The 23,508-nt window shown below is 51.8% G+C and overlaps 1 protein-coding gene across 2 annotated transcripts in view; it reads left to right on the plus strand.

Annotated features, from left to right (window-relative positions):
- Nucleotides 1-23,508, plus strand: part of DPYSL5 (dihydropyrimidinase like 5) — a 61,312-nt gene that overhangs the window by 23,952 nt on the left and 13,852 nt on the right. For both annotated transcript variants that reach the window (XM_069973246.1, XM_069973245.1), the window contains 5 exons: nt 7,000-7,264; nt 19,820-19,978; nt 21,535-21,714; nt 21,982-22,050; nt 23,212-23,256. In XM_069973246.1, the coding sequence (XP_069829347.1) occupies nt 7,004-7,264; nt 19,820-19,978; nt 21,535-21,714; nt 21,982-22,050; nt 23,212-23,256 (714 nt within the window). In that variant the 5' untranslated portion in view covers nt 7,000-7,003. The remainder of the gene's footprint in view (nt 1-6,999; nt 7,265-19,819; nt 19,979-21,534; nt 21,715-21,981; nt 22,051-23,211; nt 23,257-23,508) is intronic.

Genomic DNA, 23,508 nt, shown 5'->3' on the forward strand with positions numbered 1-23,508 from the left:
GGGATTATTACAGTACAGTGTGTTATTATTATTCTTGGATCTGTTTTTCCAGCTTTCTGTGGTAGAATGGGGGGGCAGTGGAGGAGGTGGGATCAGTGATATAATCACTTTGAGGATATTACACTACAGAGTGTTATATTATTACACTACAGTGTGTTATATTATTACACTACAGTGTGTTATATTATTACACTACAGTGTTTTATATTATTACACTACAGTGTGTTGTAGTTTTACAGTACAGTGTGTTATATTATTACAGTACAGTGTTATATTATTACACTACAGTGTGTTATATTATTACAGCACAGTGTTATATTATTACACTACAGTTATATTACAGTACAGTGTGTTATTACAGTACAGTGTATTGTATTATTACAGGTGCTGGAGCAGAGAGGGGAGGATGAGGCTGGAGCAGAGAGAGGAGGATGGGGCTGGAGCAGAGAGAGGAGGATGGGGCTGGAGCAGAGAGGGGAGGATGGAGCTGGAGCGGAGGGGAGGGGAGGATGGTGCTGGAGCAGAGGGGGGAGGATGGTGCTGGAGCAGAGAGGGGAGGATGGGACTGGAGCAGAAAGGGGAGGATGGGGCTGGAGCAGAGAGGGGAGGATGAGGCTGGAGCAGAGAGGGGAGGATGGGGCTGGAGCAGAGAGGAGAGGATGGGGCTGGAGCAGGGAGGAGAGGATGGGGCTGGAGCAGAGAGAGGAGGATGGGGCTGGAACCGAGAGGGGAGGATGGGGCTGGAGCCGAGAGGGGAGGATGGGGCTGGAGCCGAGAGGGGAGGATGGGGCTGGAGCCGAGAGGGGAGGATGGGGCTGGAGCCGAGAGGGGAGGATGGGGCTGGAGCCGAGAGGGGAGGATGGGGCTGGAGCCGAGAGGGGAGGATGGGTCTGGAGCCGAGAGGGGAGGATGGGGCTGGAGCAGAGAGGGGAGGATGGGGTTGGAACAGAGAGGGGAGGAGAGGATGGGGCTGGAGCAGGAAGGGGAGGATGGTGCTGAAGCAGAGAGGGGAGGATGGTGCTGGAGCAGAAAGGGGAGGATGGGGCTGGAGCAGAGAGGGGAGGATGGGGCTGGAGCAGAGAGGGGAGGATGGGGCTGGAGCAGAGAGGGGAGGATGGGGTTGGAACAGAGAGGGGAGGAGAGGATGGGGCTGGAGCAGGAAGGGGAGGATGGTGCTGGAGCAGAGAGGGGAGGATGGTGCTGGAGCAGAGAGGGGAGGATGGTGCTGGAGCAGAGAGGGGAGGATGGGGCTGGAGCAGAGAGGGGAGGATGGGGCTGGAGCAGAGAGGGGAAGATGGGGTTGGAACAGAGAGGGGAGGAGAGGATGGGGCTGGAGCAGGAAGGGGAGGATGGTGCTGAAGCAGAGAGGGGAGGATGGTGCTGGAGCAGAAAGGGGAGGATGGTGCTGGAGCAGAGAGGGGAGGATAGGGCTGGAGCAGAGAGGGGAGGATGGTGCTGGAGCAGAGAGGGGAGGAGAGGATGGTGCTGGAGCAGAGAGGGGAGGAGAGGATGGTGCTGGAGCAGAGAGGGGAGGAGAGGATGGGGCTGGAGCAGAGAGGGGAGGAGAGGATGGTGCTGGAGCAGAGAGGGGAGGAGAGGATGGGGCTGGAGCAGAGAGGGGAGGAGAGGATGGGGCTGGAGCCATCAGTTAATTGTTCATCCTGTTCTTATATGGTAAAGGACCAGCTTGTGAGTCTCACATGTCAGTCACTTTTGGAGGGGATCCCTATATACAGCAGGCTTCTTTACAGTAAGAGCAGTGAGTTTCACATGTCAGTCACTTGTGTAGGTGATCCCTATATACAGCAGGCTTCTTTACAGTAAGAGCAGTATGTCTCACATGTCAGTCACTTGTGGAGGTGATCCCTATATACAGCAGGCTTATTTACAGTAAGAGTGGTATGTCACATGTCAGTCACTTGTGGAGGTGATCCCTATATACAGCAGGCTTATTTGCAGTAAGAGCAGGGAGTTTTACATGTCAGTCACTTGTAGAGGGGATCCCTATATACAGCAGGCTTATTTGTAGTAAGAGCAGGGAGTCTCACATGTCAGTCACTTGTGGAGGGGATCCCTATATACAGCAGGCTTATTTGCAGTAAGAGCAGTGAGTTTCACATGTCAGTCACTTGTGTAGGTGATCCCTATATACAGCAGGCTTCTTTACAGTAAGAGCAGTATGTCTCACATGTCAGTCACTTGTGGAGGTGATCCCTATATACAGCAGGCTTCTTTACAGTAAGAGCAGTATGTCTCACGTCAGTCACTTGTGGAGGTGATCCCTATATACAGCAGGCTTATTTACAGTAAGAGCAGGGAGTCTCACATGTCAGTCACTTGTAGAGGGGATCCCTATATACAGCAGGCTTATTTGCAGTAAGAGCAGGGAGTCTCACATGTCAGTCACTTGTAGAGGGGATCCCTATATACAGCAGGCTTATTTGCAGTAAGAGCAGGGAGTCTCACATGTCAGTCACTTGTGGAGGGGATCCCTATATACAGCAGGCTTATTTGCAATAAGAGCAGGGAGTCTCACATGTCAGTCACTTGTGGCGGGGATCCTTATAGACAACAGGCCTCTTTACAGTAAGAGCGGTGGGGCAGGTTTATTATTGTGATTCATGACTTTGGAGAAGATTTTTCACAAGTGTTATGTGAATTAATGTTAAAGGAATTTTCTGGCCTTTGGTGTAGAAGATTCCCCCCCCCCCCCCCCCCGCCCTAACCCTAACCCTAACCCTAACCCGCGGTCCCGTCACCCGTAGCACCAGTGCTCACATTCTGTAGCCTCTCTCTATAGGGCAGAGGTCTTTACGGTTAGAGCAGTGTGGATTCTGGCTCTTTGATGCCGTCTGTATTTGCAGCATTTATTATAATGTTATTATTTGCTGGTATAACGGGTGTGATGGGCGCTGCGGCTGGCGAGAACCCTGCCACTCGTCTCCAGTCACCCAGGAAGCGGCAGCTTTCATCTCCGTCTGATCAGTTTGTCAGGTCTGATCACATACTGGAAGTGACAGGGAGGATCTGCGTGCCGCAGGCGTCCTCTCCTCCTCCTCCTCCGTGCTGCCGCGGCGGCGGCGTCTTATCATATACATTGTGTCCATGGGAAGGAGAATCTCCAGAGAGCGGCAGTCATCTGTCTGACAGGCAGTGACAGAGAGCCAACCTTGTCTCACTCATCCCCAGTTACATCAGATGCTGCACTCACCTCCAGAGCTGCATTCACACAGTCTCCTATAGAGTTTTCTCTATATATACCATGGGTCTCCAAACTGCGGCCCTCCAGCTGTTGCGAAACCACAACTCCCATCATGCCTGGACAGCTAAAGCTTTGGATTTGGCTGTGCAGGCATGATGGGAAATGTAGTTTTGCAACAGCTGGAGGGCCGCAGTTTGGAGACCTATAATATATACATTGTAAGGACTATACTCCAATCACCTCCAGAGCTGCACTCACAGAACAGCATCTCTTATAGGGTTCTATCTATCTAAGCCCCATTAATAATTCCTCATATAGTACGTAGCCCCACTTCAATAGTGCCCTATATAGTACTCAGCAACCCTAAATAGTGCCCCATATAGCACTCAGCCCCCTCAATAGTGCCCCATAGTACTCAGCCCCCTCAATAGTGCCCCATATAGTACTCCGCCCCCCTAAATAGTGCTGCATATAGTTCTCAGCCCGACCCTAATAATGCCTAATGTAGTAGTCAGCCCCGCTCAGAAGTGCCCCATATAGTACTCAGCCCCATCAATAGTGCCCCATATAGTCGTCAGCCCTCTTCAATAGTGCCTCATATAGTACTCAGTCCCCCTCAATAGTGCCCCATATAGTAGTCAAACCCCCTCAATAGTGCCTCATATAGTACTCAGTGCCCCATATAGTAGTCAGCCCCCTCAATAGTGTCCCATATAGTACTCAGCCCCCCTCAATAGTCTCCCATATAGTACTCAGCCCCCCTCAATAGTGCCCCATATAGTAGTCAGCCCCCTCAATAGTGCCCCATATAGTACTAAGCCCCCCTATATAGTGCTTTATATAGTTCTCAGTCCAACCTCAATAATGCCTCATGTAATAGTCAGCCCCACTCAATAGTTCCCCTTATAATAGCCAGCCTCCCCTCAATAGTGCCCCATATAGTAGTCACCCCTTCTTAACAGTGACCCATATAGTAGTCAGCCCCCTACAGTAGTGCTCAATACAGTTGTTCATTACACCAGTTAGTGCCCCAGATGGTAGTTTGCTTCTCCGCCATAGGTTAATGGGCTGTACTTACCTGTCCCGACTCTGCGCTGCAGCTCCTCTGCCTGCAGGACGCACCTGGTGCAAGCGGCTTCCATGATGATATCACTACGCTGCATGTGCCAGAATGTGGCACCGCCTTCTACTACAACTCATTTCTAGGCCGTCCGGACACCATTATTATAATTATCTGCGCTGTCAGTGGCCAGCTGATTACCTCTGTCAGCCAAAAATAATGGCTTTACTCCAGTCACCTCCAGAGCTGCAATCACACAACAGCAGCATGTGTATAAATATATAGAGTATAATGATTATCCTCCAGAGCTGCAATCACACAACAACAGCATGTGTATAAATATATAGAGTATAATGATCATCCTCCAGTCACCTCCAGAGCTGCAATCACACAACAACAGCATGTGTATAAATATATAGAGTATAATGATTATCCTCCAGTCACCTCCAGAGCTGCAATCACACAACAACAGCATGTGTATAAATATATGCACAAGCCTGCAGGACAGAAATGGCTGCACATCGCACCCATGGCTGACACGAAAGTTTGTTTGGCTACATTAAAAATTAACATCAGAAGTTAGTATAGCGTGCGCAAGCAGGGAAGGGGGGCCACGGAATGGCCCTGCAACCCCAATGTCACAGACCAAACCCCAAGGGTTCCCCCACACTCCGCAGGTTAAAAAGCGGCCACCAAGCAACACAAGTGTGGACAAGCTGTTACCTCTCACCATTGCACCTGTGCACACATGTCTAGTACCTCCTTTGTTTCTCCCATTCTACCTGCAGGAGCAGTGGTGAGAGGTAACAGCTTGTCCACCCTTGTGTTGCTTGGTGGCCGCTTTATCGCCTGCGGAGTGTGGGGGAACCCTTGGGGTTTGGTCCTGTGACATTGGGGTTGCAGGGCCATTCCGTGGCCCCCCTTCCCTGCTTGCGCACACTTTGTGGGGTTGTTGTTCGCTGATTGACACAGTGATGTTGTTTGGTTAGGGACTCGTGTATCAGAGACCTGCACGTTGGTACATGAGGCAATATGGTTTTATCACATTATATACTAACTTCTGATGTTGGTTTTTAATGTAGCTGAGAAGCTTTCGTGTCCCCCATGGGTGCGATGTGCAGCCATTTCTGTCCTCCAGGCTTGTGTATAAATATATATCGGGGGTTGTAGCGTTCTCATTTGTTGGGTCACTTTGAGGGCAGCTCCATTTAGTGCAGTCACAGATTGTCCCATTACCTTCTTTCCATACAGATGTGACTCCTGGGCGTGTACTTGTTTCTGTGTTAGTTGTATATAGTTATATATAGCGCTGTAGATCCCCGTGTGATTGGAGAGTGTGTGTCTCCTCTCCTTCCCCAGTCATACTGGCTTCTCGTATGTTCACACTCACACAGTGCAGCGGACACACTGACACACCACATCCCATGGGCAGTCCTGGCTGCAGGTCACATGGCAGGAAGTTTCCCCCTCAGCTGGATCACCACAAGGGCTTCTGGGTCACCGCTATGGAGTTATGGTGGGGGCAGATTAAAATATGTGCAGTGGTGGATGTGTGTGTGTGTGGGGGGGGGGGGGGGTGGTAGAGTTGAGGTTTAAAGGAATCATGCTGCTGTGGTCATGGTTGGTAGGGGCTTTAGTGATGGGGTGTTAGTTTGGAGGGGTCGTTGTGGTGGAGTCAAGGTTGGGAGCGGGTGTGGTGGTGGAGCTGTAGTAGGGAGGGGTTTTAGTTGTGGGGTTGTGGTTAGGTGGAGGTGTAGTGGTGGATTCAAGATTGGGAGGGGTTCTAGTGGTGGTGGGGTTGTGGTTGGGAGTGGTGGTGTCATGGTTGGGAGAGGTCGTGGTGGTGGTTGGGGATGGTGTCATGGTTGGGAGAGGTCGTGGTGGTGGTTGGGAGTGGTGGGGGTGTCATGGTTGGGAGGGGTTGTGGTGGTGGTGTCATAATTGGGAGGGGTCTTGGTGGTGGTTGGGAGTGGTGGTGGTGTCATGTTTGGGAGAGGTTGTGTTGGTGGTTGGGAGTGGTGGTGGTGTCATGGTTGGGAGGGGTCGAGGTGGTGGTTGGGAGTGGTGGTGGTGTCATGGTTGGGAGGGGTCGTGGTGGTGTCATGGTTGGGAGGGGCCATGGTGGTGGTTGGGAGTGGTGGTGGTGTCATGGTTAGGAGGGGTCGTGGTGGTGGTTGGGAGTGGTGGTGGTGTCATGGTTGGGAGGGGTTGTGGTGGTGTCATGGTTGGGAGGGGCCGTGGTGGTGGTTGGGAGTGGTGGTGGTGTCATGGTTAGGAGGGGTCGTGGTGGTGGTTGGGAGTGGTGGTGGTGTCATGGTTGGGAGGGTTCCTAGTGGTGGTTGGGAGTGGTGTCATGGTTGGGAGGGGTCGTGGTGCTGGTTGGGAGTGGTGGTGGTGGTGTCATGGTTGGAAGGGGTTGTGGTGGTGGTTGGGAGTGGTGGTGGTGTCATGGTTGGAAGGGGTCGTGGTGGTGGTTGGGAGTGGTGGTGGTGGTGTCATGGTTGGAAGGGGTCGTTGGTTGGGAGAGTTGGGGTATTTGTGGAGTTGCAGTAGTGGTGTCATAGATAATGGAGGGTACCATGTGTCTTCAAGGTCACAGGCAGATCACTAATTGATACCAGCCGGTTTATTTTGCAGCAGTTGCTTTGTGGTCCCCACATTGCTGACCATTAGTTGTAGTGCTTCTTGCCCCTCCTCCTTATAACCTCCTGCCATCTTGTGCCCCTTTCTTCCGCAGAGCTATGCACGCCAACGCTGCCAGTGTCCGGATCCTCATCAAAGGGGGCAAAGTGGTGAACGATGACTGCACCCAGGAGGCCGACGTCTACATCGAGAACGGGATCATTCAGCAGGTGGGGCGGGAGCTGATGATCCCCGGAGGGGCAAAAGTCATCGACGCCACCGGGAAACTGGTCATCCCGGGGGGCATAGACACCAGCACCCACTTCCATCAGACCTTTATGAACGCCACCTGCATGGACGACTTCTACAACGGCACCAAGGTAGGAGGAACCCCGACCAGTCCTGGTATATGCTGCAGACCCATCTATGCACTTATACATAGAATACCCCAGTCACCTCCTGAGCTGCACTCACTATTCTGCTGTTACATCATGTCTCATCCTCCAGAGCTGCACTCACTATTCTGCTGTTACATCATGTCTCATCCTCCAGAGCTGCACTCACTATTCTGCTGTTACATCATGTCTCATCCTCCAGAGCTGCACTTACTATTCTGCTGTTACATCATGTCTCATCCTCCAGAGCTGCACTCACTATTCTGCTGTTACATCATGTCTCATCCTCCAGAGCTGCACTCACTATTCACCCCCCACCTTGTATATATTATTACCATTGTGGCCGGGTTCAGAGATAACACTCAGCTGTAGCTGCTACCTCTGAGTAGTTTCCATATTCTTTGCACCATCTCAGCTTATCACATATGTGGGATGGCAGAACGGCCACATGACAGCCCACGTACCCTGCTGGTGAGACAGTGACAGCCCACGTACCCTGCCGGTGATACAGTGACAGCCCACGTACCCTGCCGGTGATACAGTGACAGCCCACGTACCCTGTGACAGTGACTGCCCACGTACCCTACCGGTGATACAGTGACTGCCCACGTACCCTACCGGTGATACAGTGACAGCCCACGTACCCTACCGGTGATACAGTGACAGCCCACGTACCCTACCGGTGATACAGTGACAGCCCACGTACCCTACCGGTGATACAGTGACAGCCCACGTACCCTGTGACAGTGACTGCCCACGTACCCTACCGGTGATACAGTGACTGCCCACGTACCCTACCGGTGATACAGTGACTGCCCACGTACCCTACCGGTGATACAGTGACAGCCCACGTACCCTGCCGGTGATACAGTGACAGCCCACGTACCCTGTGACAGTGACTGCCCACGTACCCTACCGGTGATACAGTGACTGCCCACGTACCCTACCGGTGATACAGTGACAGCCCACGTACCCTACCGGTGATACAGTGACAGCCCACGTACCCTACCGGTGATACAGTGACAGCCCACGTACCCTACCGGTGATACAGTGACAGCCCACGTACCCTACCGGTGATACAGTGACAGCCCACGTACCCTGTGACAGTGACTGCCCACGTACCCTACCGGTGATACAGTGACTGCCCACGTACCCTACCGGTGATACAGTGACTGCCCACGTACCCTACCGGTGATACAGTGACAGCCCACGTACCCTACCGGTGATACAGTGACAGCCCACGTACCCTACCGGTGATACAGTGACAGCCCACGTACCCTACCGGTGATACAGTGACAGCCCACGTACCCTACCGGTGATACAGTGACAGCCCACGTACCCTACCGGTGATACAGTGACAGCTCACGTACCCTACCGGTGATACAGTGACAGCCCACGTACCCTGTGACAGTGACTGCCCACGTACCCTACCGGTGATACAGTGACAGCCCACGTACCCTACCGGTGATACAGTGACAGCCCACGTACCCTACCGGTGATACAGTGACAGCCCACGTACCCTGCCGGTGATACAGTGACAGCCCACGTACCCTGTGACAGTGACAGCCCACGTACCCTGCCGGTGAGACGGCGAGAGGCCATGTCCTGTGCCCCCCCCACAAGGGATTAATAGCAGCCGATGATGAGACCGTCAATGACGAGACTGCCCATAACGAGACCGCCGATGACAAAACGGCTCACGAGCGAATTGCATGAGGGGCCCCAGACTGGAGGGGCCCCTATATACAGGGCGGATGTCAGGGCTTTCAACTGGCCCAACCCAGCAGCCTATAGTCAGGAGACTGTATAATGTGCGCTATGTATGTACAGGGGGTATATTACAGATACTGGGTGTGCATGTACAGGGGGTATATTACAGATACTGGGTGTGTATGTACAGGGGGTATATTACAGATACTGGGTGTGTATGTACAGGGGGTATATTACAGATACTGGGTGTGTATGTACAGGGGGTATATTACAGATACTGGGTGTGTATGTACAGGGGGTATATTACAGATACTGGGGGTGTATGTACAGGGGGTATATTACAGATACTGGGTGTGTATGTACAGGGGGTATATTACAGATACTGGGTGTGTATGTACAGGGGTATATTACAGATACTGGGTGTGTATGTACAGGGGGTATATTACAGATACTGGGGGTGTATGTACAGGGGTATATTACAGATACTGGGGGTGTATGTACAGGGGTATATTACAGATACTGGGTGTGTATGTACAGGGGGTATATTACAGATACTGGGTGTGTATGTACAGGGGTATATTACAGATACTGGGTGTGTATGTACAGGGGGTATATTACAGATACTGGGTGTGTATGTACAGGGGGTATATTACAGATACTGGGTGTGTATGTACAGGGGTATATTACAGATACTGGGTGTGTATGTACAGGGGGTATATTACAGATACTGGGTGTGTATGTACAGGGGTATATTACAGATACTGGGTGTGTATGTACAGGGGGTATATTACAGATACTGGGGGTGTATGTACAGGGGTATATTACAGATACTGGGGGTGTATGTACAGGGGTATATTACAGATACTGGGTGTGTATGTACAGGGGGTATATTACAGATACTGGGTGTGTATGTACAGGGGGTATATTACAGATACTGGGTGTGTATGTACAGGGGGTATATTACAGATACTGGGTGTGTATGTACAGGGGTATATTACAGATACTGGGTGTGTATGTACAGGGGGTATATTACAGATACTGGGGGTGTATGTACAGGGGTATATTACAGATACTGGGTGTGTATGTACAGGGGGTATATTACAGATACTGGGTGTGTATGTACAGGGGGTATATTACAGATACTGGGTGTGTATGTACAGGGGGTATATTACAGATACTGGGTGTGTATGTACAGGGGGTATATTACAGATACTGGGTGTATGTACAGGGGGTATATTACAGATACTGGGTGTATGTACAGGGGGTATATTACAGATACTGGGTGTGTATGTACAGGGGGTATATTACAGATACTGGGTGTATGTACAGGGGGTATATTACAGATACTGGGTGTATGTACAGGGGGTATATTACAGATGGTATATTACAGATACTGGGTGTGTATGTACAGGGGTATATTACAGATACTGGGTGTGTATGTACAGGGGGTATATTACAGATACTGGGTGTATGTACAGGGGGTATATTACAGATGGTATATTACAGATACTGGGTGTGTATGTACAGGGGTATATTACAGATACTGGGTGTGTATGTACAGGGGGTATATTACAGATACTGGGTGTGTATGTACAGGGGGTATATTACAGATACTGGGTGTGTATGTACAGGGGGTATATTACAGATACTGGGTGTGTATGTACAGGGGGTATATTACAGATACTGGGGGTGTATGTACAGGGGGTATATTACAGATACTGGGGGTGTATGTACAGGGGTATATTACAGATACTGGGTGTGTATGTACAGGGGGTATATTACAGATACTGGGGGTGTATGTACAGGGGGTATATTACAGATACTGGGTGTGTATGTACAGGGGTATATTACAGATACTGGGTGTATGTACAGGGGGTATATTACAGATACTGGGTGTATGTACAGGGGGTATATTACAGATACTGGGTGTATGTACAGGGGGTATATTACAGATACTGGGTGTATGTACAGGGGGTATATTACAGATACTGGGTGTGTATGTACAGGGGGTATATTACAGATACTGGGTGTATGTACAGGGGGTATATTACAGATACTGGGTGTATGTACAGGGGGTATATTACAGATACTGGGTGTGTATGTACAGGGGGTATATTACAGATGGTATATTACAGATACTGGGTGTGTATGTACAGGGTTATATTACAGATACTGGGTGTATGTACAGGGGGTATATTACAGATACTGGGTGTGTATGTACAGGGGGTATATTACAGATACTGGGTGTGTATGTACAGGGGGTATATTACAGATACTGGGTGTGTATGTACAGGGGGTATATTACAGATACTGGGTGTGTATGTACAGGGGGTATATTACAGATACTGGGGGTGTATGTACAGGGGGTATATTACAGATACTGGGTGTGTATGTACAGGGGCTATATTACAGATACTGGGTGTATGTACAGGGGGTATATTACAGATACTGGGTGTATGTACAGGGGGTATATTACAGATACTGGGTGTATGTACAGGGGGTATATTACAGATACTGGGTGTATGTACAGGGGGTATATTACAGATACTGGGTGTATGTACAGGGGGTATATTACAGATACTGGGTGTATGTACAGGGGGTATATTACAGATACTGGGTGTATGTACAGGGGGTATATTACAGATACTGGGGGTGTATGTACAGGGGGTATATTACAGATACTGGGTGTGTATGTACAGGGGGTATATTACAGATACTGGGTGTGTATGTACAGGGGGTATATTACAGATACTGGGTGTATGTACAGGGGGTATATTACAGATACTGGGTGTATGTACAGGGGGTATATTACAGATACTGGGTGTATGTACAGGGGGTATATTACAGATACTGGGTGTATGTACAGGGGGTATATTACAGATACTGGGTGTGTATGTACAGGGGGTATATTACAGATACTGGGGGGTATATTACAGACACCTGTTACGCTGCTCTGGTTACATCTGTGGATGCTGCAGGTTTTGCTCTCGGCTCTCAGTGTGATGCCGACCATAGTGTGGAGGTCCTCCCACCGCCAAATGGTGCTCAGTATGTGTCAGCTGACAGCTAATGTAATAATGTGTGACACAGGCCTATTACAGATCACTGCACTGATTCATATGATGTAATGTCTGGAGGTTATATCAGTACTGGAGCGTTATAAGAGGGGCGGCTGATATCAGTCACATATGATGTAATGTCTGGAGGTTATATCAGTACTGGAGCGTTATAAGAGGGGCGGCTGATATCAGTCACATATGATGTAATGTCTGGAGGTTATATCAGTACTGGAGCGTTATAAAAAGGTGTGGCCGATATCAGTCACATAGGATGTAATAGGAGGTTATATCAGTGCTGGAGCGTTATAAGAGGAGCGGCTGATATCAGTCACATATGATGTAATAGGAGGTTATATCAGTGCTGGAGCGTTATAAGAGGAGCGGCTGATATCAGTCACATATGATGTAATAGGAGGATATATCAGTACTGGAGTGTTATAAGAGGAGCGGCTGATATCAGTCACATATTATGTAATAGGAGGTTATATCAGTACTGGAGCGTTATAAGAGGGGCGGCTGATATCAGTCACATATGATGTAATGTCTGGAGGTTATATCAGTACTGGAGCGTTATAAGAGGAGCGGCTGATATCAGTCACATAGGATGTAATAGGAGGTTATATCAGTACTGGAGCGTTATAAGAGGGGCGGCTGATATCAGTCACATATGATGTAATGTCTGGAGGTTATATCAGTACTGGAGCGTTATAAAAAGGTGTGGCCGATATCAGTCACATAGGATGTAATAGGAGGTTATATCAGTGCTGGAGCGTTATAAGAGGATCGGCTGATATCAGTACTGGAGCGTTATAAGAGGGGCGGCTGATATCAGTCACATAGGATGTAATAGGAGGATATATCAGTGCTGGAGCGTTATAAGAGGAGCGGCTGATATCAGTCACATATGATGTAATAGGAGGTTATATCAGTACTGGAGCGTTATAAGAGGAGCGGCTAATATCAGTTCCATATGATGTAATAGGAGGTTATATCAGTACTGGAGCGTTATAAGAGGAGCGGCTGATATCAGTCACATATGATGTAATAGGAGGATATATCAGTACTGGAGCGTTATAAGAGGAGCGGCTGATATCAGTCACATATGATGTAATAGGAGGATATATCAGTACTGGAGCGTTATAAGAGGAGCGGCTGATATCAGTCACATAGGATGTAATAGGAGGATATATCAGTACTGGAGCGTTATAAGAGGAGCGGCTGATATCAGTCACATATGATGTAATAGGAGGATATATCAGTACTGGAGCGTTATAAGAGGAGCGGCTGATATCAGTCACATAGGATGTAATAGGAGGATATATCAGTACTGGAACGTTATTAGAGGAGCTGCTGATATAAGTCACATATGGTGTAATAGGAGGATATATCAGTACTGGAGCGTTATAAGAGGAGCGGCTGATATCAGTCACATATAATGTAATAGGAGGATATATCAGTGCTGGAGCGTTATAAGAGGAGCGGCTGATATCCGGGAGCAGGAGGTTGTGTGTTATATTGGGGCTGTGGATCCTCTCTGCCTCCTCCATCTCCTCTTCTGTACAGTCGGGGGTCTCCTGTGGATGGGGCCGACCCCGTGTCTATGGCAACCTGCGGCCTCCGGGGAGCCCGACCCACCGAGCCTTTGTCCTGAAATAGAAAGGACTGGAATCCAGATCTGTTCTGTGGAGGCCGGGGAGAGGATGATATATTCCTGTCTCATCCTCCCCCGCTGCATCAGGATGAGTATAATGGATGTTATATAATGGTGATAGTAAGAGCCGACACCATGTGCAGGGGAAGACCCGAGGAGGAGGATGAGCCGGCCATAGAGGAGGAGGATGGGGATGAGGCGGCCATAGAGGAGGAGGAGGATGGGGATGAGGCGGCCATAGAGGAGGATGGGAATGAGGATGAGCCGGCCATAGAGGAGGATGGGGATGAGGATGAGGCGGCCATAGAGGAGGATGGGGATGGGGATGAGGCGGCCATAGAGGAGGATGGGGATGGGGATGAGGCGGCCATAGAGGAGGATGGGGATGAGGATGAGGCGGCCATAGAGGAGGATGGGGATGGGGATGAGGCGGCCATAGAGGAGGATGGGGATGGGGATGAGCCGGCCATAGAGGAGGATGGGGATGAGGATGAGGCGGCCATAGAGGAGGATGGGGATGGGGATGAGCCGGCCATAGAGGAGGATGGGGATGGGGATGAGCCGGCCATAGAGGAGGATGGGGATGGGGATGAGGCAGCCATAGAGGAGGATGGGGATGGGGATGAGGCGGCCATAGAGGAGGATGGGGATGAGGCGGCCATAGAGGAGGATGGGGATGAGGATGAGGATGAGGATGAGCCGGCCATAGAGGAGGAGGAGGATGGGGATGAGGCGGCCATAGAGGAGGATGGGGATGAGGCGGCCATAAAGGAGGATGAGGCGGCCATAGAGGAGGATGGGGATGAGGATGAGGATGAGGCGGCCATAGAGGAGGAGGAGGATGGGGATGAGCCTGAGGATGAGCCGGCCATAGAGGAGGAGGATGGGGATGAGGATGAGGCGGCCATAGAGGAGGAGGAGGATGGGGATGAGGGTGCCATAGAGGAGGATGGGGATGAGGCGGCCATAGAGGAGGATGGGGATGAGGCGGCCATAGAGGAGGAGGATGGGGATGAGGCGGCCATAGAGGAGGAGGATGGGGATGAGGATGAGGCGGCCATAGAGGAGGAGGATGGGGATGAGGATGAGCCGGCCATAGAGGAGGAGGAGGATGGGGATGAGGCGGCCATAGAGGAGGATGGGGATGAGGCGGCCATAGAAGAGCATGGGGATGAGGATGAGGCGGCCATAGAGGAGGATGGGGATGAGGATGAGGCGGCCATAGAGGAGGATGGGGATGAGGCGGCCATAGAGGAGGATGGGGATGAGGCGGCCATAGAGGAGGAGGATGGGGATGAGGCGGCCATAGAGGAGGAGGATGGGGATGAGGATGAGCCGGCCATAGAGGAGGAGGAGGATGGGGATGAGGCGGCCATAGAGGAGGATGGGGATGAGGATGAGGGTGCCATAGAGGAGGATGGGGATGAGGCGGCCATAGAGGAGGATGGGGATGAGGCGGCCATAGAGGAGGAGGATGGGGATGAGGCGGCCATAGAGGAGGAGGATGGGGATGAGGATGAGGCGGCCATAGAGGAGGAGGATGGGGATGAGGATGAGCCGGCCATAGAGGAGGAGGAGGATGGGGATGAGGCGGCCATAGAGGAGGATGGGGATGAGGCGGCCATAGAAGAGCATGGGGATGAGGATGAGGCGGCCATAGAGGAGGATGGGGATGGGGATGAGGATGAGCCGGCCATAGAGGAAGAGGAGGAGGATGAGCAGTGCTGGAGCAGTACAGTGGGGACTGAAGGATGGAATAGTCTGTTGCTGTTCTGAGACTTCTCCGTCGCCCCTAGTGATCCTTCATCCTTCCCACATTGGATTGACTAGAATCGACGCAAGTGATCGGCTATGGACGTTGCCGGATGACTAGATGAACTTCTCTTTTTTGAGTTTCTGTTTCTTTTTATGTTATACCTTATTATTAGTATGAGGGTGAGCCGGCTGTACAGCAGTACTCTGGGGGGAGCTGGTCTCTCTGCTGAGCATGCTCACTAGTGTCTGCAGTCAGTGTTTCAGCACATGGGACAGCTCCGCTCTGTGAGCCTCCTGCTGCTCTGGTGCTATATACTATATATCTCCCAGCATGTGCAGAGACTGAACCAGCAGGGGGTACGGAGATATGAGATCAGTGCCGGAGCCCCATACTGTATACCTCCCCCCCATACTGTATACCTCCCCCCTCCATACTGTATACCTTCCCCCCATACTGTATACCTCCTGCCCATACTATATACCTCCCTCCCCCCATACTATATACCTCCCCCCCATACTATATACCTCCCTCACCCCCATACTATATACCTCCCCCCTCCATACTGTATACCTCCCCCCCATACTATATACCTCCCTCACCCCCATACTATATACCTCCCTCACCCCCATACTGTATACCTCCCTCACCCCCATACTATATACCTCCCTCCCCCCATGCTATATACTTCCCCCCATACTATATACCTCCCTCCCCCATACTGTATACCTCCCCCCCATACTATATACCTCCCTCACCCCCATACTATATACCTCCCCCCCATACTGTATACCTCCCCCCATACTATATACCTCCCCCTCCATACTTTATACCTCCCTCACCCCCATACTGTATACCTCCCTCCATACTGTATACCTCCCCTCCCCCCCATACTGTATACCTCCCCTCCCCCCCATACTGTATACCTCCCCTCCCCCCATACTGTATACCTCCCTCCCCCCCATACTGTATACCTCCCTCCCCCCCATACTGTATACCTCCCCTCCATACTGTATACCTCCCCTCCCCCCCATACTGTATACCTCCCCTCGATACTGTATACCTCCCCTCCCCCCCATACTGTATACCTCCTCTCCCCCCCATACTGTATACCTCCCCTCCCCCCCATACTGTATACCTCCCCTCCCCCCCATACTGTATACCTCCCCCATACTGTATACCTCCCCTCCCCCCATACTGTATACCTCCCCCCATACTGTATACCTCCCTCCCCCCCATACTGTATACCTCCCCTCCATACTGTATACCTCCCTCCCCCTCCATACTGTATACCTCCCTCCATACTGTATACTGTATACCTCCCCCATCCCCATACTGTATACCTCCCCATCATACTGTATATCTCCCCCATACTGTATACCTCCCTCCCCCCATACTGTATATCCCCCATACTGTATACCTCCCTCCCCCTCCATACTGTATACCTCCCCATCATACTGTATATCTCCTCCCCATACTGTATACCTCCCTCCCCCCATACTGTATACCTCCCCCCATACTGTATACCTCCCTCCCCCTACATACTGTATACCTCCCTCCCCCTACATACTGTATATCTCCCCCCATACTGTATAGCTCCCTCCCCCTACATACTGTATATCTCCCCCCATACTGTATAGCTCCCTCCCCCCCATACTGTATACCTCCCTCCATACTGTATACTGTATACCTCCCCCATCCCCATACTGTATACCTCCCTCCCCCCCATACTGTATACCTCCCCTCCATACTGTATACCTCCCCTCCCCCCCATACTGTATACCTCCCTTCCCCCATACTGTATTGTTTTTCCCCAGTCCTCCTAGTGTGTAAGCTCTTGTGTCCCCCCAGTCCTCCTAGTGTGTAAGCTTTTGCCCCCCCCCCCTCAGTCCTCCTAGTGTGTAGGCTCTTGTGTCCCCCCAGTCCTCCTAGTGTGTAAGCTTTTGCCCCCCCCCCTCAGTCCTCCTAGTGTGTAGGCTCTTGTGTCCCCCCAGTCCTTCTAGTGTGTAAGCTCCTGTTTTTCATCAGTCCTCCTAGTGTGTAAGCTCTTGTCCCCCCCAGTCCTTCTAGTGTGTAAGCTCTTCCGTCCCCCCAGTCCTCCTAGTGTGTAAGCTCTTGTCCCCCCCAGTCCTCCTAGTGTGTAAGCTCTTGTGTCCCCCCAGTCCTCCTAGTGTGTAAGCTCTTGTGTCCCCCCAGTCCTTCTAGTGTGTAAGCTCTTGTGTCCCCCCCCAGGTCCTCCTAGAGTGTAAGCTCTTGTCCCCCGAGTCCTTCTAGTGTGTAAGCTCTTGTCTTTCCCCAGTCCTCCTATTGTGTAAGCTCTTGTGCCCCCCCAGTCCTCCTAGAGTGTAAACTCTTGTGCCCCCCCCCAGTCCTCCGAGTGTAAACTCTTGTGCCCCCCCCCAGTCCTCCTAGAGTGTAAGCTCTTGTGTCACTCCCAGTCCTCCTAGTGTGTAAGCTCTTGTGTCACTCCCAGTCCTCCTAGTGTGTAAGCTCTTGTCTTTCCCCAGTCCTCCTAGTGTGTAAACTCTTGTGTCACCCCCAGTCCTCCTAGAGTGTAAGCTCTTGTGTCACCCCCAGTCCTCCTAGAGTGTAAACTCTTGTGCCCCCCCCCAGTCCTCCTAGAGTGTAAGCTCTTGTGTCACCCCCAGTCCTCCTAGAGTGTAAACTCTTGTGCCCCCCCCAGTCCTCCTAGAGTGTAAACTCTTGTGCCCCCCCCAGTCCTCCTAGAGTGCAAGCTCTTGTCACTCCCAGTCCTCCTAGTGTGCAAGCTCTTGTTTTTCCCAGTCCTCCTAGTGTGTAAGCTCTTGTGTCCCCCCCAGTCCTCCTAGTGTGTAAGCTCTTGTGTCCCCCCCACTCCTCCTAGTGTGTCAGCTCTTGTGTCCCCCAGTCCTCCTAGTGTGTAAGCTCTTGTGTCCCCCAGTCCTCCTAGTCTGTAAGCTCTTGTGTCCCCCCAGTCCTGCTAGTGTGTAAGCTCTTGTGTCCCCCCAGTCCTCCTCCTAGTCTGTAAGCTCTTGTTTTTCATCAGTCCTCCTAGTGTGTAAGCTCTTTCGTCCCCCCAGTCCTCCTAGTGTGTAAGCTCTTTTGTCACCCCCAGTCTTCCTATTGTGTAAGCTCTTGTTTTTCATCAGTCCTCCTAGTGTGTAAGCTCTTGTGTCCCCCCAGTCCTCCTAGTGTGTAAGCTCTTGTGTCCCCCAGACCTCCTAGTGTGTAAGCTCTTGTGTCACCCCCAGACCTCCTAGTGTGTAAGCTCTTGCCCAACCCCCCCCTCCGTCCTCCTAGTGTGTAAGCTCTGGTTTTTCCCCAGTCCTCCTAGTGTGTAAGCTCTCATTTTTCCCCAGTCCTCCTAGTGTGTAAGCTCTTGTGTCACCCCCAGTCCTCCTAGTGTGTAATCTCTTACCCCTCCAGTCCTCCTAGTGTGTAAGCTCTTGTCCCCCCCAGTCCTCCTAGTAAGCTCTTGTTTTTCCCCAGTCCTCCTAGTGTGTAAGCTCTTGTCCCCTCCCCCAGTCCTCCTAGTGTGTAAGCTCTTTTCCCCTCCCCCAGTCCTCCTAGTGCGTAAGCTCCTGTGTCCCCCAGTCCTCCTAGTGTGTAAGCTCTTGTGTCACCCCCAGACCTCCTAGTGTGTAAGCTCTTGCCCAACCCCCCCCCCTCCGTCCTCCTAGTGTGTAAGCTCTCGTTTTTCCCCAGTCCTCCTAGTGTGTAAGCTCTTGTTTTTCCCCAGTCCTCCTAGTGTGTAAGCTCTTGTCACCCCCAGTCCTCCTAGTGTGTAATCTCTTGCCTCTCCAGTCCTCCTAGTGTGTAAGCTCTTGTTTTCACTCAGTCCTCCTAGTGTGTAAGCTCTTGTGTCCCTCCCCCCCAGTCCTCCTAGTGTGTAAGCTCTTGTTTTTCCCCAGTCATCCCTAGTGTGTAAGCTCTTGTGTCACCCCCAGTCCTCCTAGTGTGTAAGCTCTTGTTTTTCCCCAGTCCTCCTAGTGTGTAAGCTCTTGTTTTTCCCCAGTCCTCCTAGTGTGTAAGCTCTTGTCACCCCCAGTCCTCCTAGTGTGTAAGCTCTTGTGTCACCCCCAGTCCTCCTAGTGTGTAAGCTCTTGTGTCACCCCCAGTCCTCCTAGTGTGTAAGCTCTTGTTTTTCCCCAGTCCTCCTAGTGTGTAAGCTCTTTTTTTCCCCAGTCCTCCTAGTGTGTAAGCTCTTTTGAGAAGGTCACGGACTCTTTTTGTATCTTCATTCTATGAGTATGTGTTTCCTTCTATTGTGCGTGAAACAAAAGCGCTACAGAATGTGTTGGTGCTATATAAACAAATATTATTATATCAGACTCTTTGATTAGCTGATCACCCCGCTCATGGTTTCTCTCTCTCTGTGACCCCCGCAGGCTGCGCTAATGGGAGGGACCACCATGGTGATTGGACAAGTCCTTCCAGATAGAGACATGTCCCTGCTGGACGCCTACGAGAAGTGCAGGAGCCTGGCCGACCCCAAAGTCTGCTGCGACTACGCCCTCCACATGGGCGTCACCTGGTGGGGAGCTAAGGTACTGCATGTGTGCACTGTCCCCTGGTGGGAGGCTGAGGTACTGCATGTGTGCATTGTCCCCTGGTGGGGAGCTGAGGTACTGCATGTGTGCACTGTCCCCTGGTGGGAGGCTGAGGTACTGCATGTGTGCACTGTCCCCTGGTGGGAGGCTGTGGTACTGCATGTGTGCACTGTCCCCTGGTGGGAGGCTGAGGTACTGCATGTGTGCACTGTCCCCTGGAGGGGAGCTGAGGTACTGCATGTGTGCACTGTCCCCTGGTGGGAGGCTGAGGTACTGCATGTGTGCACTGTCCCCTGGAGGGAGGCTGAGGTACTGCATGTGTGCACTGTCCCCGGGTGGGGAGCTGAGGGACTGCATGTGTGTACTGTCCCCTGGTGGGAGGCTAAGGTACTGCATGTGTGCACTGTCCCCTGGTGGGGAGGTGAGGTACTGCATGTGTGCACTGTCCCCTGGTGGGGAGCTGAGGTACTGCGTGTGTGCACTGTCCCCTGGTGGGAGGCTGAGGTACTGCATGTGTGCACTGTCCCCTGGTGGGGAGCTGAGGTACTGCATGTGTGCACTGTCCCCTGGTGGGGAGCTGAGGTACTGCATGTGTGCATTGTCCCCTGGTGGGAGGCTGAGGTACTGCATGTGTGCACTGTCCCCTGGTGGGGAGTTGAGGTACTGCATGTGTGCATTGTCCCCTGGTGGGGAGCTGAGGGACTGCATTTGTGTACTGTCCCCTGGTGGGAAGCTGAGGTACTGCATGTGTGCACTGTCCCCTGGTGGGGAGCTGAGGTACTGCATGTGTGCATTGTCCCCTGGTGGGAGGCTGAGGTACTGCATGTGTGCACTGTCCCCTGGTGGGGAGGTGAGGTACTGCATGTGTGCACTGTCCCCTGGTGGGAGGCTGAGGTACTGCATGTGTGCACTGTCCCCTGGTGGGAGGCTGAGGTACTGCATGTGTGCACTGTCCCCTGGTGGGGAGGTGAGGTACTGCATGTGTGCACTGTCCCCTGGTGGGGAGCTGAGGTACTGCATGTGTGCACTGTCCCCTGGTGGGGAGCTGAGGTACTGCATGTGTGCATTGTCCCCTGGTGGGAGGCTGAGGTACTGCATGTGTGCACTGTCCCCTGGTGGGAGGCTGAGGTACTGCATGTGTGCACTGTCCCCTGGTGGGAGGCTGAGGTACTGCATGTGTGCACTGTCCCCTGGTGGGAGGCTGAGGTACTGCATGTGTGCACTGTCCCCTGGTGGGAGGCTGAGGTACTGCGTGTGCAAAGTCACTCGGCAGATATGATTGTGCGGACAGTGACCACAGGACTGTGACTATAGTTACAGTCACTTCCCAACAATCTGGGAGAGGCTCATCCTGAGCTTCCTGTTTCATGAGTAGACTACCAGGACTACGATGAAGACTGACACCCAGCTAGTAACATGCAATATATCTGTCTATTCCTCTGACGGGTCAGAGATGACTCCGATCATGCCATGCTGGCCAAATGGCATACTGGGAGTTGTAGTTGTGCGGAGGGGGGGGGGCTTCTGCGCCTTTGACATTACGTTTCTTACAGGTCAGAAATGAGATGGAGACCTTAGTGCGGGAGAAGGGGGTGAACTCCTTCCAGATGTTCATGACCTACAAGGACCTGTACTTGCTCAGGGACAGCGAACTCTACCAGGTGTTCCGACACTGCAAGGACCTGGGCGTGGTGACCCGAGTCCACGCCGAGAACGGAGACCTGGTGGCCGAGGTGAGGACTCCTCATGACTTTAGTCACCTCCAGAGCTGCACTCACCAGGATGCCAGCTTCTGGTTAGGGTCCAGGCCTGTCTGTCTAATGCCTTTTTTTATTGGCTCTGCTGTATTGCATAGTGGGAGTTGTAGTGTATGACATTATAGAAAAGACTACATCTCCTGCCATGCAGTGTGTCAAAGTTGGTGATCTGGGGCCCCTGTCTAGGACACGTGGACGTTCTGCTGTCACCCGTCTAATGCCACCTTTCAACTTTCCTTACAGGGGGCTAAGGAGACCTTAGAGCTTGGCATCACCGGCCCCGAAGGGATTGAGATCAGTCGGCCTGAGGAGGTGAGATCAGCGGCACCAGGAAACATAAAAGGTCTCCTCCAAACACAAAGTCCCCCATAATCCCCAAATCCATGGCATGGGGAACAATGTAGCCTCACCTAGCCATCTGTGGCCCCCACAGCCATGCACGTGGGTCTAATGAGTGCACATCACTAGCTTATCCACTAACTGAGCTGAGCTCTACTGCCCCTAGTGGCTGATCTGGGATATAGCAGCTGCACTGCCCCTAGTGGCTGATCTGGGATATAGCACTGTACCTGCACTGCCCCTAGTGGCTGATCTGGGATATAGCACTGTAGCTGTACTGCCCCTAGTGGCTGATCTGGGATATAGCACTGTACCTGCACTGCCCCTAGTGGCTGATCTGGGCTATAGCATGGTAGCTGTACTGCCCCTAGTGGCTGATCTGGGATATAGCACTGTACCTGCACTGCCCCTAGTGGCTGATCTGGGATATAGCATGGTAGCTGCACTGCCCCTAGTGGCTGATCTGGGATATAGCATGGTAGCTGCACTGCCCCTAGTGGCTGATCTGGGATATAGCATGGTAGCTGCACTGCCCCTAGTGGCTGATCTGGGATATAACACTGTACCTGCACTGCCCCTAATGGCTGATCTGGGATATAGCACTGTACCTGCACTGCCCCTAGTGGCTGATCTGGGATATAGCACTGTACCTGCACTGCCCCTAGTGGCTGATCTGGGATATAGCATGGTAGCTGCACCGCCCCTAGTGGCTGATCTGGGATATAGCATGGTAGCTGCACCGCCCCTAGTGGCTGATCTGGGATATAGCATGGTAGCTGCACCGCCCCTAGTGGCTGATCTGGGATATAGCATGGTACCTGCACTGCCCCTAGTGGCTGATCTGGGATATAGCATGGTAGCTGCACCGCCCCTAGTGGCTGATCTGGGATATTGTAATAAGTGGTGCTCGTTCATACACTGCCCCTATAGTGTAAGTGTTCACACGCTATAATAAAAGCCTGATCTGTGGTCACATAGTAGGTGAGGAGAGGGCGGAGGGAGGTGATGCTGAGAGGAAGAGATCAGCGGGGAGGACACATATATGGTGACAGCACGACACACCGGGTCACAAACACAATGTTATATCATGTATCCGTCACCTATAACCTAATGTCTGTTCTCTCCTCATGACAGCTGGAGGCGGAGGCCGTGCACCGAGCCATAACCATCGCCAACCGGGTGAGAGTGCAACAAAGGTCAACATGTGTGATATATAGTGTGATACCGCTCCTGTGTGTGATATATAGTGTGATACCGCTCCTGTGTGTGTGATATATAGTGTGATACCGCTCCTGTGTGTGTGATATATAATGTGATACCGCTCCTGTGTGTGTGATACATAGTGTGATACCGCTCCTGTGTGATATATAGTGTGATACCGCTCCTGTGTGTGATATATAGTGTGATATATAGTGTGATACCGCTCCTGTG

The sequence above is a fragment of the Dendropsophus ebraccatus genome, chromosome 6 (assembly GCF_027789765.1).
Source record: "Dendropsophus ebraccatus isolate aDenEbr1 chromosome 6, aDenEbr1.pat, whole genome shotgun sequence".
Classification (NCBI taxonomy): domain Eukaryota; kingdom Metazoa; phylum Chordata; class Amphibia; order Anura; family Hylidae; genus Dendropsophus; species Dendropsophus ebraccatus.